We start from the raw sequence: 16,562 nt of genomic DNA, 5'->3' as shown, positions 1-16,562 counted from the left end.
TTTGTATCATCCGCAAACTTGGCTACATTACACGCGATCCCTTCATCCAAGTCATTAACGTAGATTGTAAATAGTTGGGGCCCCAGCACCAATCCTTGTGGCACCCTACTAGTTACCTTTTACCAATCAGAAAATTATCCATTTATCCCGACTCTGCTTTCTGTTAGTTAGCCAATTCTCTATCCATGCTAATATATTACCCCCAACTCCGTGAGCTCTTATCTTATGCAGTAACCTTTTATGTGGCACCTTATCGAATGCCTTCTGAAAATCCAAATACACCACTTCCACTGGCTCACCCTTGTCCACCCCGCTTGTTACCTCCTCAAAGACCTCCAGCAAATTTGTTAAACATGATTTCCCTTTCCTAAAACCAAGCTGACTCTGTTTGACTGCAGCATGTTTTTCTAAATGCCTTGCTACTGCTTCCTTAATGAAGGACTCCAGCATTTTCCCAACAACAGATGTTAGGCTAACTGGTCTATAGTCTCCTGACTCGCCTACCACCCTGAGACTGCACGGCTCAGGTCTCAGATTTACAAGGATCATATCAGAACTGAGAGGGTACAACTGTCAGGAAAGACTAACAGGTTGGTGCTTTTTTCCTGTAGAAAATAGAAGGCTGGTTTATTACCTACAGACTCGACTGTTCCACTGCTCTCGCCTCCATAAACTTTAGCACATCCAAAACTCCGCTGCTCGTGTCCTAACTCGCACCAAGTCCCGTTTACCCATCACCCCTGTGCTCACTGACCTACATTGGCTCCCGGTCCAGCAAAGCCTCAATTTTAAAATTCTCATCCTTGTTTTCAAATCCCTCCATGGCCTCGCCCCATCTCATCTCTATAACTTTCTCCAGCCCCACAACCCTCCGGGATCTCTGTGCTCCTCTAATTCTGGCCTCTTGTGCATCCCGGATTTCCTTCACTCCACCATTGGCAGCCGTGACTTCAGCTGCCTGGGCCCTAAGCTCTGGAATTCCCTCCCTAGATCTTCTTGCATCTCTCTCCTCCTTTAAGACACTCCTTAAACCTACCTCACCTGTCCTAATATCTCTTTATGTGGCTCGGTGTCAAAATTTGTTTGGTAACTCTCCCGTGAAGTGCCTTGGGATGTTTTACTACATTAAAGGCGCTATATAAATACAAGTTGTTATTGTAATAAATACAATAAGGAAACTCAGGAGAAACGTCTTTAACCAGAGAACGGTTGAGGCGAATAGCAGAGATGCATCTAAGGGAAAGCTAGATAAACACAAGGGAGAAAGGAATAGAAGGATATGCTGATAGGGTGAGATGAAGTAGGATGGGAGGAGGCTCAAGGGGAGTATAAACACTGGCACAGACCAGTTGGGCCGAATGGCCTGTTTCTGTGCTGTAAAATTCTAATCAATTCCATGTCTGTAACTTGTCAGATGTAATGGGGGCAGGAATATGCATCATGTGTTGGAACTTGACTCCATCAGGTTTAAACAAAATTGTTTTATTAGGCTACATATTTCTGATTAATTAAGGTACTTTCTCCTTTTCACATCAGTGGGCAGCCTTTTTGTTAGCTTTTTTTTTTTTAAAAAGGGTGCTCAGACAGACAATCAGGAAGAATTAATCAGCTGGTCTTGTGACGTGTTCTTTATTTGCCACTAAAAACTTTTTACGGTCGCAAGGACGAATGTTGCATTTTGGATCATTTCCAAAATCTGACAAGTCTTAATTATAACACCAAGATAAATGCTCTTGTAATTACCGGTGTAAAATTACACTCTCTACTGCATGAATTTTTGTATTTACACCTTGAGTTTTTTTTTACGAATCGCGAACAATTGCGTCTCCGCAGCTTAGACACGCGGGTGAGAATGAAGCTACGCACTAAACCTCCGACACAACAATTTGTATTTCTATGGCGCCTTTAATGTAGTAAAATGGCCCAATACGCTTCACAGGAACGATTATCAAACGGAATTTGACACCGAGCCACGTAAGGAGATATTAGGACAAGTGAGCAAAAGCTTGATCAAAGAGAAAGGTTTTAAGGAGAGTCTTAAAAGGAGGAGAGGCGGAGAGGTTTAGGGAGAGATATCCAGAGCTTAGGGCCTAGATGGCTGATGGCACAACCGCCAATGGTGGGGCGATGGAAATCGGGAATGCGCAATGCAAGTCTACATGTTGTTGACCAAATGTAACTTCAAAGGGTATCAGATGATACAATTAAAGTCTGATAGCACAGCAGCTAGATAAATAGTGAAATTTTCAGTACTCTAGGGATGAGGAATCATCTCAACTACAACTTGCATTTATATAGCGCTTTGAACACCCAAAGCACTTAACAGGAGCATCATCATGTTATAAAATTGACTCTGAGCCACATAAATAGAAAAAAAAGTCTTGCATTCACAATGTCCCAAAGTGCTTCACAGCCAATGAAGTACTTTGTGAAGTGTAGTCACTGTGTAATGTAGGAAACGCAGCAACCAATTTGCACACAGCAAGCTCCCACAAAGAGCAGCGAGATAAATGACCAGATCTTCTGGGTTTCTTTGTTTAGGTGTTGGTTATAAGGAGATATTAGGACAGATAACCAAAAGCTTGGTTAAAGAAGTAAGTTTTAAGGAGCATCTTAAAGGAGGAGAGAGAGGTCGAAAGATGGAGAGATTTAGGGAGGGAATTCAGAACTTAGGGTCTAGATAACTGAAGGCACGGCCGCCAATGGTGGAGCGAAGGAAGTGGGGGATGTGCAAGAGGCCAGAAGTGGAGGGAACGAACCCACCAGTCACACTGTGCTGCCAACCATGGGGTCTTGTTTAAATTTTCCATTTCCCCAAACCCATCCACTAATTTTATTGCATTGCCCCTGATATCAATGCAGTAGGATGAATGAGGCAATATTGATCCCTCCACTGGTTTCACACATCACAGGAGGCACTTTCCACAGATGCCTGGGGAGCCAACATTGACCCCACACACCTCCCCGCCACCCCCCCCCATCCCCGGCCCCCTCCACCATCAATAGATACACAGATTGGACTCACTATCAAAAGCTATAGCTTAGTGGGTAGCGCGCTCACCTCGTGGGTTTGAGCCCCATGCCAGAGACTAGAGTACATAATCTAGGCTGACACTCCCAGTGCAGTAATGAGGGAGTGCTACACTGTCAGAGGTGCCATCTTTTGGATGAAGCATTAAATTGGGGCCTTGTCTGCCCTCTCAGGTGGACGTAAAAGATCCCATGGCCACTATTTCAAAGAAGAGCAGGGAGTTCTTCCTGGTGTCCTGGCCAATATTTATTCCTCAACCAACATCACTAAAAACAGATGATCTGGTCATCATCACATTGCTGTTTGTGGGAGCTTGCGATCTCCAAACTGGCTGCCACGTTTCCAACATTACAACAGTGACTACACTTCAAAAGTACTTACTTGTCTGTAAAGTGCTTTGGGACATCCGGAGGTCGTGAAAGTCACTATATAAATGCAAGTCGTTCTTTTTTGCTGTGTCCAATTAATGGTCTTGCTGATAATTACACGAGGGTGGGTTTGAGATGTCTTCCAGCAGAAGATCGTGAACGACCATTCCTCACAAAAAAATATACACATGTCGTACCCAACCACAGTGGTTTGAAAGAAATGTTGCAATCATTACGCTGCTAAAACGCAACAGAAAGACATTTTCCCCCAAACAGCCCAATGGTTTACACGCTCAAGACTCACCTTCTTCAGTTTAGGGAGACGGAGGAGGTTTGTAACAGACATCAGGCCAACGTTTATCAAACTGAGGAACTCCAGGTTCTCAAACTCCGCTGTCAGACCTTCTATTTTACCTTCGTATGACCTGCAGTTGTCGAGAACAAGCTCTCGCACCTGAAATAAGGAAATGACAATTTAGCAATCAGACTCTTGCTGTAAATACATGTGAACCGTCTCACGACAAGGTTTATGCTCAAGGGCCAAAATTCAGTGCATGAAGATGTATTCATTTTATGTTTTTGTGCCTTTACCTAGAAACATACAGCACAGAAAGAGGCCATTCGGCCCATCGTGCCTGTGCTGGCTCATTGTATCTCGGGTTCAAGTGCAGTTCAACTTGCTTTACAGTATCGATATCATAAGAAAGTTATTCCTATAGTGCAGAATTTGCTATGGCATTTCCTACAACACATCTGTTAACCAATACACAGGCAAGTAGCACAACCCACATGAAATGAAAGTAGAATTATAGAGCACAGGAGGAGGTCATTCTGCCCATCGCACCTGTGCCGGCTCGTTGAAAGAGCTACCCAATTAGTCCCACTCTCCTGCTCTTTCCCCATAGTCCCGCAAACTTTTCCTTTTCAAATATTTATCCAATTCCCTTTTGAAAGTTACTATTGAATCGGCTTCCACCCCCCTTTCAGGCAGCGCATTCCAGATCATCGCAACTCACTATGAAAAAAAATTCTCATCTCCCCTCTGGTTCTTTTGCCAATTACCTTAAATCTGTGTCCTTTGGTTTCCCACTGTTCTGCCGATAGAAACAGTTTCTCCCTATCTACTCGATCAAAACCCCTCATAATGTACATACATGGAGGAGATAGGTGGTGGCCATGTACCCACACTGGGGGCAAATATTTTGCATAACAGCAACAAACTAAATTTTCAAAAAAGACAATATTTGTTTTTGTGATTTATCTTGGTTAGGTATTCACTATTACAAAGTAACGACAGTGGCAGACCACATAGATAATAGAGTCAACATAATGCCTGGAAAAGCATCCTCCCACTTTACACCCTCTAAACTCCAGCTCATCCAAAACGCAGCTGCCCGTATCCTAACTCGCACCAAGTCCTGTTCACCCATCACCCCTGTGCTCGCTGACCTACATTGGCTCTTGGTCCGGCAATGCCGTGATTTTAAAATTCTCATCCTGGTGTCCAAATCTCCCCATGGCTTCACCCTCCCTATCTCTGTAACCTCCTCCAGCCTTACAACCCTCTGAGATCTCGGCATCCTCCAATTCTGGCCTCTTGCGCATCACGAATTTTAAATCACTCCACCATTGGCGGCCATGCCTTCAGCTACCTAGGCCCTAAGCTCCGGAATTCCCTCCTTAAACCTCTCCGCCTCTCTACCTCACTCTCCTCCTTTAAGACGCTCCCTAAAACCTACCTCTTTGACCACCTGTCCTAATATCTCCTTATGTGGCTCGGTTTCAAATTTTGAAGCACCTTGGGATGTTTTACTACGTTAAAGCTGCTGCAAAGATGCACGTTGTTGTTGTTGCTGGACCACGACATTTTGGAATATTCAGCAAATTCCAATAGTTTTGGACTGATCGTAACATTAACTCTTCATGGTATCCTCTTAGTTGGAAGACTGACCAGCAACCACTACCCTTGGCTCCCCAGGTTTATTCTCTTACAAAAATCATTGCAAGAGCCACACTACAGGCTGGGGCTCTTTTCTCTAGAAAAGAGAATGCTGAGGGGTGACCTGATAAGATGTCTTTATAATTATGAAGGGATTCGATAGGGTAGACATAGAGAAGATGTTTCCACTTGTGGGGGAGTCCAAATCTAGGGCCATAAATATAAGGTAGTCACTAATAAATCCAATAGGGAATTCAGGAGAAACTTCTTTACCCAGAGTGGTGAGAATGTGGAACTTGCTACCACAAAGTTGAGGCGAATAGCACTGATGCATTTAAGGGGAAATTAGATAAGTACAGGAGGGAGAAAGCAATAGAATATTGATAGAGGGAGATGAAGTAAATAGAATGGGAGGAGGCTCGTGTGGAGCATAAACACCGGCATAGACCTGTTGGGCCGAATGGCCTGTTTCTGTGCTGTAAATTTTCTGTAATTCTATGAGTTAGAAGACTCTGAAATCCTGCTCATCTTTCCAACAACTGAAATTGAAAGCTGCAAGTTGTTGTAGTCTGCTAACTGGTCTAAACTAATAGTACTTTCCAGGGTCACGCTGGCATCTAATGATGGGAGAAAGAGGCACATACATCATCACTATCAGCAATAGAATAAATTGATACAAAGCTGCTGCATATGTGGAGGACTATCTGGGTTGAAGGTTATAAGGGATAATGAAGTACTCTATGGAACAGCCATGCAAAGCTTCCAGCAAGTGGAGGTGCTAGAATGGATATATCTTCTCCAGATTTGCTCGATTAATTTTGTGAAGTGGGGGGGCGGGGGGGAAGATTGGGCCATGAAAAGATTTGTGTCAAATGTTCCTTTAGGAGATTAAATAAACTAGGTGGAACCCACAATAGCGCGGATTGTAGATGATGTGTGAAGGACTGGGCTTGATGCGTCAAACAGCAATTCCATTCCAACGTGGAGAAATTTCTTATTCCATACTGGTAAACTTGAGACCCGCAGCGGATAAGGGCGATTGGACAATTAGTTCGAAGCTCATGAATCTTCCAAGGAACTGCCCACAAGGAATCTGTACTCCTCGTATTTAGGCAGATGCAATGGCCTAGAAATTGCACCTAGTTATGCCTGTTTTACACAACAGATGCTCGGAGCATCATGGTGCCAACCCTGGCTAAGTGCACAAAGACCTGAATGTTTTAAAACTAAACCTAGGATTTACTTGTTATGTGTTTCAGTTTTTTTGTCTCACTATTGGTTGCAAGAACAGTAACATAGTGGTTATGTTACTGGACTAGTAATTCAGAGGCCTGGACTAATCATCCAGAGACGCGAGTTCAAATCTCACCACGGCAACTGGAGAATTTAAATTCAGTTAATTAAATAAAAATCTGGAATTAAAAAGCTAGTATTAGTAATGGTGACCATGAAACTATCGGATTGTCGTAAGAAACGATCTGGTTCACTAATGCCCTTGAGGGAAGGAAATCTGCCGTCCTTACCTGGGCTGGCCTATATGTGACTCTAGACCCACAGCAATGTGGTTAACTCTTAACTGCCCTCTGAAATGGCCTAGCAAGCCACTCAGTTGTACACAAGTGCTACGAAAAACAATAATAAGAATAAAACCAGATGGACCACCTGGCATCGACCTTGGTCGTGGCAACGGCACACCCAGCCCAGTCGAGCTTGCAAAGTCCTCTGCACGAACATCTGGGGACTTGTGCCAAAATTGGGAGAGCTGTCCCACAGACTAGTCAAGCAACAGCCTGATATAGTCATACTCACAGAATCATACCTTTCAGCCAACATCCCAGACTCCTCCATCACCATCCCTGGATATGTCCTGTCCCACTGGCAGGACAGACCCACCAGAGGTAGTGGCACAGTGGTATACAGTTGGGAGGGAGTGGCCCTAGGAGTTCTCAACATTGACTCCAGACCCCATGAAGTCTCATGGCTTCAGGTCAAACACGGGCAAGGAAACCTCCTGCTGATTACCACCTACCACCCTCCCTCAGCTGATGAATCAGTACTCCTCCATGTTGAACACCACTTGGACGAAGCACTGAGAATAGCAAAGGCACATAATGTACTCTGGGTGGGGGACTTCAATGTCAGCTGGCCAAGTCCTGAAGGACATAGCTGCCAGACTGCAGCAGGTGGTGAGAGGACCAACCTTCTGACTCAGGTGAGAGTGCTACCCACTGAGCTATGGCTGATTTCAGTCACAGTTTTTTTTAAAAAACCCTTTGCTCCCCATTACCAGCATCAATGGGCCTTACAATGTTCTCGTTGGGTCCAGGACAGCAGAAAGCCAGGTCTCCCATCAGGACAGCTGTTGATAACACACACTGCTGGACTGGAAATGCCTTTGACTGTACTAGTCAGCTACTACTAGTTATCAAGACTGCCTCCATCCAGACATGCTGCGATGCAATCTTATAATGATGAGGCAGTAGACTGGTCCAGATGATGACTCGTCACAACCACCTCAACAAAGCAACATTTCCACTTCAGCACCCAAACAGGGCAGGGGTAGGTGCTGGTCTGCTCTCACTTGCCTGCATTTTAGTTATATAAAGCTCTGGTCAGACCGCATCTGGAGCAATGTCCCCCGTAAGCTGCACTGCCTCTTGCACGGCCTGCCTCCCCCAATGCGCGGCCCATTCAAACTTTTGCGCATGCGCGGTATCTACAATGGAAAAGCCGGTGAGCGGCCTGTGCAGGACCGTGCAGATGACTGCGCGGCCTCGCAGCTTAGCAGGAACATTGCTCTGGAGTACTGTGTTCAGTTCTGGGCACCGCACCTTAGGAAGGATATATTAGCCTTGGAGGGGGTGTAGCACAAATTCACCAGAATGATACCGAGGCTAAAAGGGTTAAATTATGAGGAGAAGGTTGCATCCCTTGGATAAAGACTTAAGGAGTGATATAATTGAGGTAGTTATTCTGATTTTAATTTAATACCATTTGCCCCAGTGTCCTGACAATTGCTCCAATATGGTTTAGTGCCCCGTTTATTACAGGATAATTATGGATGAGGATGCCGTTTGGCCCATCTTAATTCACCCATCCAGAAAATCCCTGCAGTCCCACCATTTCAGCTTCTATTGTGTTTTTTATTAAAATGATTCCAAGGTTTTTGCCTCCAATAGTCTATCTGGAAATCTATTTCATATGTTGATCACTCTTTTTGTAAGCAGAAATCCCTAATATTATCAACAACAACTTGCATTTATATAGCGTCTTTAACATAGTAAAACGTCCCAGGGCACTTCACAGGAGCGTCACCAGACGAAATTTGACATTGAGCCATGTGAGGAGATATTAGGAAAGATGTAGGTTTTAAGGAGTGTCTTAAAGGAGAAGAGAGCGAGACAGAGAGGTTTAGAGAGGGAATTCCAGAGCTTAGGACCTAGACTGCACAGCCACCAATGGTGGGGCGATGGAAATCAGTGATGCACAAGAGGCCAACGCAGGGATCTCGGAGGATTGTAGGGCTGGAGGAGGTTACAGAAATAGGGAAGGGGGGCGAAGCCATGGGGGGTTTGTACACAAGGATGAGAATTTTAAATTCGAGGCTTTGCCGGACTGGGAGCCAAAGTAGATCAGCGAACACAGGGGTGATGGGTGAACAGGACTTGGTGCAAGTTAGGATATGGGGAATTGGTTTTGGATGAGCTCAAGTTTTACGGAGGGTGGAAGATGGGAGGCCAACCAGGAGTGCGTTGCAATAGTCGAGTCTGGAGGTAACAAAGGCATGGGTGAGGGCTTCAGCAGTGGATGCGCTGTGGCAGGCGCAGAGACGGACGACTTGGTGGTGGAGAGCAAATGGGGTCAGAGGCTCAGCTCAGGATCGAGAGTGTGAACAGTCATGAGTGTTCAACCTACAAAGACTCCTAGCACTGTTTCAGCATCTTCCTTAACTATTTCAACACCGTTCATGGAGTATGTACATTAACCATTTCCCATTCTTGGTGCAGCACTTTACACTTGCCAGCATTTGATTTCATCCACCATTATTCCGTCCAAGTGATTCTGTAATTTCGGAGCTGCTTCTTTCAATTCCACTCTCCTCTCCATCAGGTGTGATTATTTCATTGTGGTCAAGATAAGACCTAAAAGCTCCATCGGCAAAGGCAGCCTGTAACCGAGCCCCTGCAGACCAGCTTTGATTGTCATTTTGTGCCGAGTTCGCTACAGTTGACCCTAGACTTGCAAGAGGGGATAAAATCAGTAAGGGTTCCAGATTGCCATCCAGCAGGAACTGCTGCAAACTGCATGTAACCGGACATTGGGCGAGAGCAGAATCGGGCTGCCTTGTAACGCATCCCACGGAGAAATAGCTAGCCAACACTCACCACCTAGTATCACACAGGAAGAATGGCCAATTTAAGCATCTAAGAGGACACAGGGCATACTGTTTCCCAGCAAGCCCAAACACCATTAGGAGGGGAGAACAAAAAGGGGACAAACTCCTTCACAATTTTTAAAAATATAAACAGCCCTTCAATAGGTGGGGATGCCAGTTTATACATGTCAATATCTCCACTTAGTGAAAGTCATCATATAAAATGCAATATGCAAAAACCAAAAATACTTTTGACAGGATATTGAGAAATAGCCTCTACGGGTGTTGTAATTCCATAATTCTACACTAGCATAGAACCGCTTGGGACACTGAAGGCAAAGAAATGTTTCCAGGATCATAAATGGAAGTATTGCGTTAACTATTTGAAGAAGTTACCAGAACGATTGCTCATACGACAGAGGATTAAGCAATAAAATGACAATACAGCGAGGCTACTGCTGATCGCATACTTTTAATTTTCCTCACAGAAAGGGCCCGCTCTGCACCCTGATCTCTGCAATGGCAAACATGCAGACAAGTGCATTCATCGGCTAAGCAAACCAGCCAGGGCCAGTAAAGCTTCAGACTGCCTAGCGACACCAGGGTACCAGCCAATGAGATGGAGGTGGGGCGGGAATTACAGCAAACAATCTACAGAGTCTATTTAAGCAGAGTCTCTATGAACTACAGCAAACAGAACTCATGACTGAAACTACAGCAACGTCTCCCGATAACAGTAGGATTATTTCTCCAGCAAAATGCAATGAGTGGAACAGAGTTACACAATACAAATTGCGCGCTCCTGTCACTTACAGGAGAGCAGGCTCCAGGCATGATTGGATGGGGGATTTACCCAATCATCACCATGCTGGCCGGGACTTGTGGCGTCACTATATAGAGCCAAAAAGCTTTAAAACGCAGCTAATTAGTGCTAATTATAGCTTGTGCATTAATGAACCGTATGCAATCCACTGACAGCATGACTTCTCCCTCACTTAGCACCTACTAATCCAGCCCAAAAGCATGGATTCACCACTCACCAAGGATCCACTGTGTTGCATAACAATTTTTTAAATGTTGTTTTGCTAGAAATTGAAACGGCCTCGTAACTCCTAAACTTCAAAAGCTTTACAGCATTGAGAGTTCGGGACCTCTTCAAAAGAACTACCAAATACAGTGCGTGTCTTTAAAGGAGCATGCACGTGTCTACACGCGAGGCTGCCTAAAGATAGCCAGGCAACTCCCTTCGTAAAATTGCATCATTATTTAATTTTGGTTTCATGGATCGTTAAGTTCAAACAGAAGTGCACTTCAGTCAAAGACATTAGAGAATGATTGCAGTAATGAGGCTCTGTCTGTAGGTGTGTTACATTCTCAGCCCACCTTCATCTCAAGGGGACTGGAATCCAATGAGGTGGAAGTTATGCTACAGTTGTATAGAACCCTGGTTAGACCCCATCTGGAGTACTACGTTCAGTTCTGTGCACCGCCCCGCAGGAAGGATATATTGGTCTTGGAGGGGCTGCAGCGCAGATTCACTTAGAATGATACCCGGGCTTATTGGGTTAAATTATGAGAGCAGGTTGCATAGACCAGGCTTGTATTCCCTTGAGTATAGAAGATTAAAGGGTGATCTAGTTGAGGTGTTTAAGCTGATTAAAAGGAGGAGTTGTTAAGGTAGATAGAGAGAAACTATTTCCTCTGGTGGGGGAGTTCAGAACAAGGGGACATAATCTTAAAATTAGAGCTGGGCCTTTCAGGGGTGATGTCAGAAAAAACTTCTTCACACAAAGAGTAGTCGAAATCTGGAACTCTCTCCCCAAAAAGCCGTTGATGCTGGGGGTCAATTGAAAATTTCAAAACTAAGATTGATAGGTTTTTGCTAGGTAAGGTTACGGAACCAAAGTGGACAGATGGAGTTAAGATACATGCTCTAAATTGAATGGAGTGACAGGCTCGAGGGACCGCATGGCCTCCTCTTGTTCCTAAGTAACAGGCTCAAGAAAGAAGAAAGAAAAAACGACCACCAGACGTCTCAAAGCGTTTTACAGCCAATGAAGTACTTTTGAAGTGGAGTCACTGTTGTAATGTGCCGAACAGCCTTCCCCTCTTCCTATGCAACAGTCTCAAGGGGACGAATGGCCTCCTCCTGTTTGAGGGGCTGAAAGGCCTCCTTTTTTTATTCACGGGACGTGGGCGTTTATCCAGCATTTATCACCCATCCCTAATTGCTCGAGAAGGTGGTGGTGAGCCAACATCTTGAACCGCTGCAATTTTTTTGTAGTGGTTTGATACAACCGAGTGACTTGCTAAGCCATTTCAGAGGGCAGCTAAGAGTCAACCACATTGCTGTGGGCCTGGAGTCAGATATAGTCCAGACCAGGTAAGGATGGCAGATTTCCTTTCCTAAAGGACATTAGTGAACCAGATGGGTTTTTACGACAATCCGATAGCTTCATGGTCACCATTACTGATACTAGCTGTTTATTCCAGATTTATTTAATTAACTGAATTCAAATTCCCAAACTGCCATGGTGGGAATTGAACTCGCGTCTCCAGATTATTAGCCCAGGACTCTGGGTTACTAACCACAATGCTACCGTACCCCCTGTTCCTATGTAACAGGTTTGAGGGGCTGAATGGCTTCCTCCTATTCCTGTGTAACAGGTTTGAGGGGCTGAATGGCCTCCTGTTCCTATTCTAAATCTGACTCAGCACAAAGGTTTACTGAATGGCTCAGCAGTGTCTAAACGGGAGCTCATCGCCACTGCACAAACATTTATTGACAGACCCATTAACTTGGAGTTCCCATTATACGACAGTGGGTTCTACCTCACGGTGTACATCACCAAGCATGCCTCAGCACCATATTGGCAAAGGGGATGAGTTGCACATCACTCCTTATAGTTGGGATTCAGTGTACGTTGCGCCGTGGGACGTTGTGAATAGGGAGAGCATTTCCGTGTAAACAGTACATTACAAGGCAGTGCAGGAGCATCATACATTGGCCAGCAAGGTGGCCCACAGAGTTAAGTGCAAGTTTGCACCTAAAATGGAGCGTCAGTGAGCTGATGGGTCACTCTGGGTTCCTTGAAGTAATACTGGCAGAGGGCTAGGAGCAGGATACCTGCTCCTCTTAGCTGGGAGAAGTTTCTCCTCACCCTCACCAAAAAGGATACACCCACCCCACCACCTTATTTTTCTCCCCTCTGAAGGCATCAATCTTTTGCTGGGGTACAGTTCCATGGGTGTCAAGTGGTGACCCTTTTACCTTTGAACAAAGACAGGCTTTTCTACAACGTGGACAACAGTCCTACCTGGTGTCCATTTGCAGCCATGGGTCACCGAATCTATGGTGCCGTCAGGGCAAAGGTGGAGTTATTTAGGTGTTTCTGGATGCAGGAACTAAGATGAGCCAAATGGCCTCCCTAGGGCATCTGTCATTATCTTGTGATAGTGATCAGGGGCAGGAACTCACTGATATTCTCTTCCTTAACCCAGCCAACCTTGGTGCTGCTCTTGCCATCTCAGCTAAGATCGGCTAACTGCAGACCGGGGAATCAAACCTGGCATTTTCTTGGTCTTTATGGTTCAGCTTAGGACTAATTTATTAAGGTGAGTTGTCAAGAGTGCCGCCAAAAACTCTCAATTATAAAATGGGAAAGTAAGTTTTGTATAATCAGGACTGAAGAATTACATAGAATTTACAGCACGGAAACAGGGCATTTGGCCCAACTGGTCTATGCTCCACACGAGCCTCCTCCCATCCTACTTCATCTCACCTTATCAACATATCCTTCTATTCCTTTCACCATCATGTGCTTATCGAGCTTCCCCTGAAATGCATCTATGCTATTCGCCTCAACCACTCCTTGTGGTGGCGAATTCCACATTCTCACCACTTTCTGGGTAAAGAAGTTTATCCTGAATTCCCGATTGGATTTATTGGTAACTTTCTTATATTTATGGCCCCTAGTTCTGGTGTCCTCCCACAAGAGGAAACATCTTCTATACGTCTACCCTATTAAAGCCCTTCATAATTTTAAAGACCTCTATCAGGTCACCCCTCAGCCTTCTTTTTTCCAGAGAAATAAATAGAGAATAAAGTTTATGACTGATCCTCCTTTCTTCAAAGCCCCCACCCCACCTCAGGCAGAGTATTGAAAAAGTTCATTCCTACTGGACTCATGCTGAAGTGTTTGATTTTCTTTAATACGATCTGTTCGCTGTATTCTTCAAGTTAGCTTTGAACCCATCAGGCAACAGCTTCAGGGATCAATAAAAACAAATATGGAGGATTCAGCAATTAGGAATTTTCTTTGGATTAAAACTAAAGGAAATGAACCTACTGCTTACCTAATGGCTCCAGCACAAGTTTAAAGACTGTTAATGCCCTGCACCCTGTTACAATCCCTGCTTAAGGTTTATCCTGAAATCAGGTGCCTATTTCCCATTATAACTTCATCATATGAATAAATGAATGCATTTGGAAAAGGATAAAGGATAGATGCACTTGCCCCTCACAAGCAGGTTTGACTCTGGTATTCAGAAAATCATACCGCACAGAAGGAGACCATTCAGCCCATCGCAACTGTACCAGCTCTTTGAAAGAGCTGCCCAATTAATCCCACTCCCCCTGATCTTTCCCCATAACCCCACAATTTTTTTTTCCTTTTTCAAATATTTATCCAATTCCCTTTTGAGGGTTACTATTGAATCTGCTAGAATCAAAAACATGGAACGCTTTGTTAAATTGGCAACAGTCTTGCTATCTGAATTCTCTCATGATGGCCAATGAATTCTAGTTCCTCCTGGTTGAGGGAGTAAGCTCCAAAGATTTAGTGGGTTGATTCACCAAGTGCTACGACACTGAGTTATTCAGACTAGGTTTTAAAATCCCTTCATGGCCTCACCCCTCCCTATCTCTCTAAACTCCTCCAGCCCTACAATCCTCCAAGATCTCTGCTCTCCTCCAATTCTGACCTCTTGTTCCATCCCAGATTTCCCTCACTCCACCACTGGCGGCCATGCCCTCAGCTGCCTGGGCCCTAAGCGCTGGAATTCCCTCCCTAAATCTCTCAGCCTCTCTCTTCTCCTTTAAGATGCTCCTTAAACCTACCTCTTTGACCAATTGTCCTGATATCTCCTCATGTGGCTTGGTGTCAAATTTTGTTTGAATACGCTCCTGTGAACCTGCCTTTGGACATTTTTACTACATTAAAGCAAGAAAGACTTGTATTTTTATAGCGCCTTTCACGACCTCAGGATGTCCCAAAGCACTTTACAGTCAATGAAGTACTTTTGAAGCATAGTCACTGTTGTAATGTAGGAAACGCGGCAGCCAATTTGTGCACAGCAAGCTCCCACAAACAGCAACGTGATAATGACCAGATAATCTGTTTCTGTGATGTTGACTGAAGGTTAAATATTGGTCAGGACACTGGGGATATCTACCTGGCTCTTCTTCAAAATAGTGTTGTGGGATCTTTTGTGTCCACCTGAGAGAGCAGATGGGGCCTCGGTTTAACGTCTCATCCGAAAGACGGCACCTCAGACAGTTAAAGGTGCTCAAGTTATTTGATCTTAAGTCTGTACTGAGTTAGCCAACTTCAACTGTCCCAGCCTTGGGAGTGCTACAAATTAACCTCAATGTCTCCAGATTAAAGAAATTAAATAACTGCTGGTGCACAGTGAACCACAGAACAACAAGTCATGCCCTTGAGAGGGGTATTATTTTATATATCTTGTAACACAAAATTTGATTTTGCAAAGGCTACTATCTTACTGTCAATTGCCATTATATGAGATTAGCAATAGGATACCATGACAACAACAACTTTCATTTATATAGCGCCTTTAACATAGTAAAACGCCCCCAGGTGCTTCACAGGAGCGTTATCAGAAAAAAATTGACACCAAGGAGATATTAGGGCAGGTGACCCAAAGCTTGGCCAAAGAGGTAAGTTTTAAGGAGCGTCTTAAAGGAACAGAGAGAGGTAGCGAGGCAGAGGCGTTTAGGGAGGGAATTCCAGAGCTTAGGGCCTAGACAGCTGATCGCTCCACCAATGAACCAATGGTGGAGCGATTAAAATCAGAGATGCTCAAGAGGCCAGAATCAGAGGATATCTCGTAGGGTTGTAGGGCTGGAGGAGGTTACAGAAAGAGGGAGCAGCGAGACCATGGTGGGATTTGAACACAAGAATTAGCATTTTAAAAGCGAGTTGTTGCCGGACCGGGAGCCAACATAGATCAGCAAGGCAGAGGGGTGATGGGTAATGTTCCCCCTAATTTTTCCTTTGGCTGCACGGCCCATTCAGTTTTGCACATGCACAAAATTTAACATTGAAAAAGCCGGCCCCGAGCTGTGAGGGACCGGCAGAAAGCTGCACAGCCACGCAGCCAAGAGGGAACGTTGGTGATGGATGAACGGGACTTGGTGCAAGTTAGGATACGGGTGGCAGAATTTTGGATGAGCTTAAGTTTACGGCAGGCGGAATGTGCAAGGCCAGCCAGGGGAGCATTGTGCTCAAAGTGCAGTCAGATCAGAATCAAAGAATTAGAGAATCATAGAATAGTACAACACAGATGGGGATCATTCGGCCCATCGAGTCTGCGCCAGCTCTTTTGGCGAGCAATTCAGTTAGTCCCGCTCCCCCGCTCTTTCCCCATATCCCTGCAATTTTTTCTCCTTCAAGTATTTATCCAGTTCCCTTTTGAATTCCAGAGCTTAGAGCCTAGGCAGCTGAATCGCTCCACCAATGAACCAATGGTGGCGCGATTAAAATCACAGATGCTCAAGAGGCCAGAATTAGAGGAGTGCAGATATCTTGGGAGGGTTGCAGGCAACGT

The 16,562-nt window shown here is 44.8% G+C and overlaps 1 protein-coding gene across 4 annotated transcripts in view; it reads right to left on the bottom strand.

The window, feature by feature from the left end:
- Positions 1 to 16,562, bottom strand: part of anp32b (acidic (leucine-rich) nuclear phosphoprotein 32 family, member B) — a 224,034-nt gene that overhangs the window by 41,892 nt on the left and 165,580 nt on the right. For 3 of the 4 annotated variants that reach the window (XM_085992029.1, XM_085992032.1, XM_085992025.1), the window contains one exon: positions 3,704 to 3,853. In XM_085992029.1, coding sequence (XP_085848155.1) covers positions 3,704 to 3,853 — 150 coding nt within the window. Of the gene's footprint in view, positions 1 to 3,703; positions 3,854 to 9,359; positions 9,572 to 16,562 lie in introns of all 4 variants that reach the window. The other variant, XM_085992036.1, reaches the window with a different exon arrangement.

Source organism: Somniosus microcephalus, chromosome 1, assembly GCF_052327205.1.
Source record: "Somniosus microcephalus isolate GS21.2 chromosome 1, FLI_Smic_1.0, whole genome shotgun sequence".
NCBI lineage: Eukaryota > Metazoa > Chordata > Chondrichthyes > Squaliformes > Somniosidae > Somniosus > Somniosus microcephalus.
The sequence above is the reverse complement of the archived record's forward strand: the minus strand, read 5'-3'. Positions and strand labels throughout refer to the sequence as shown.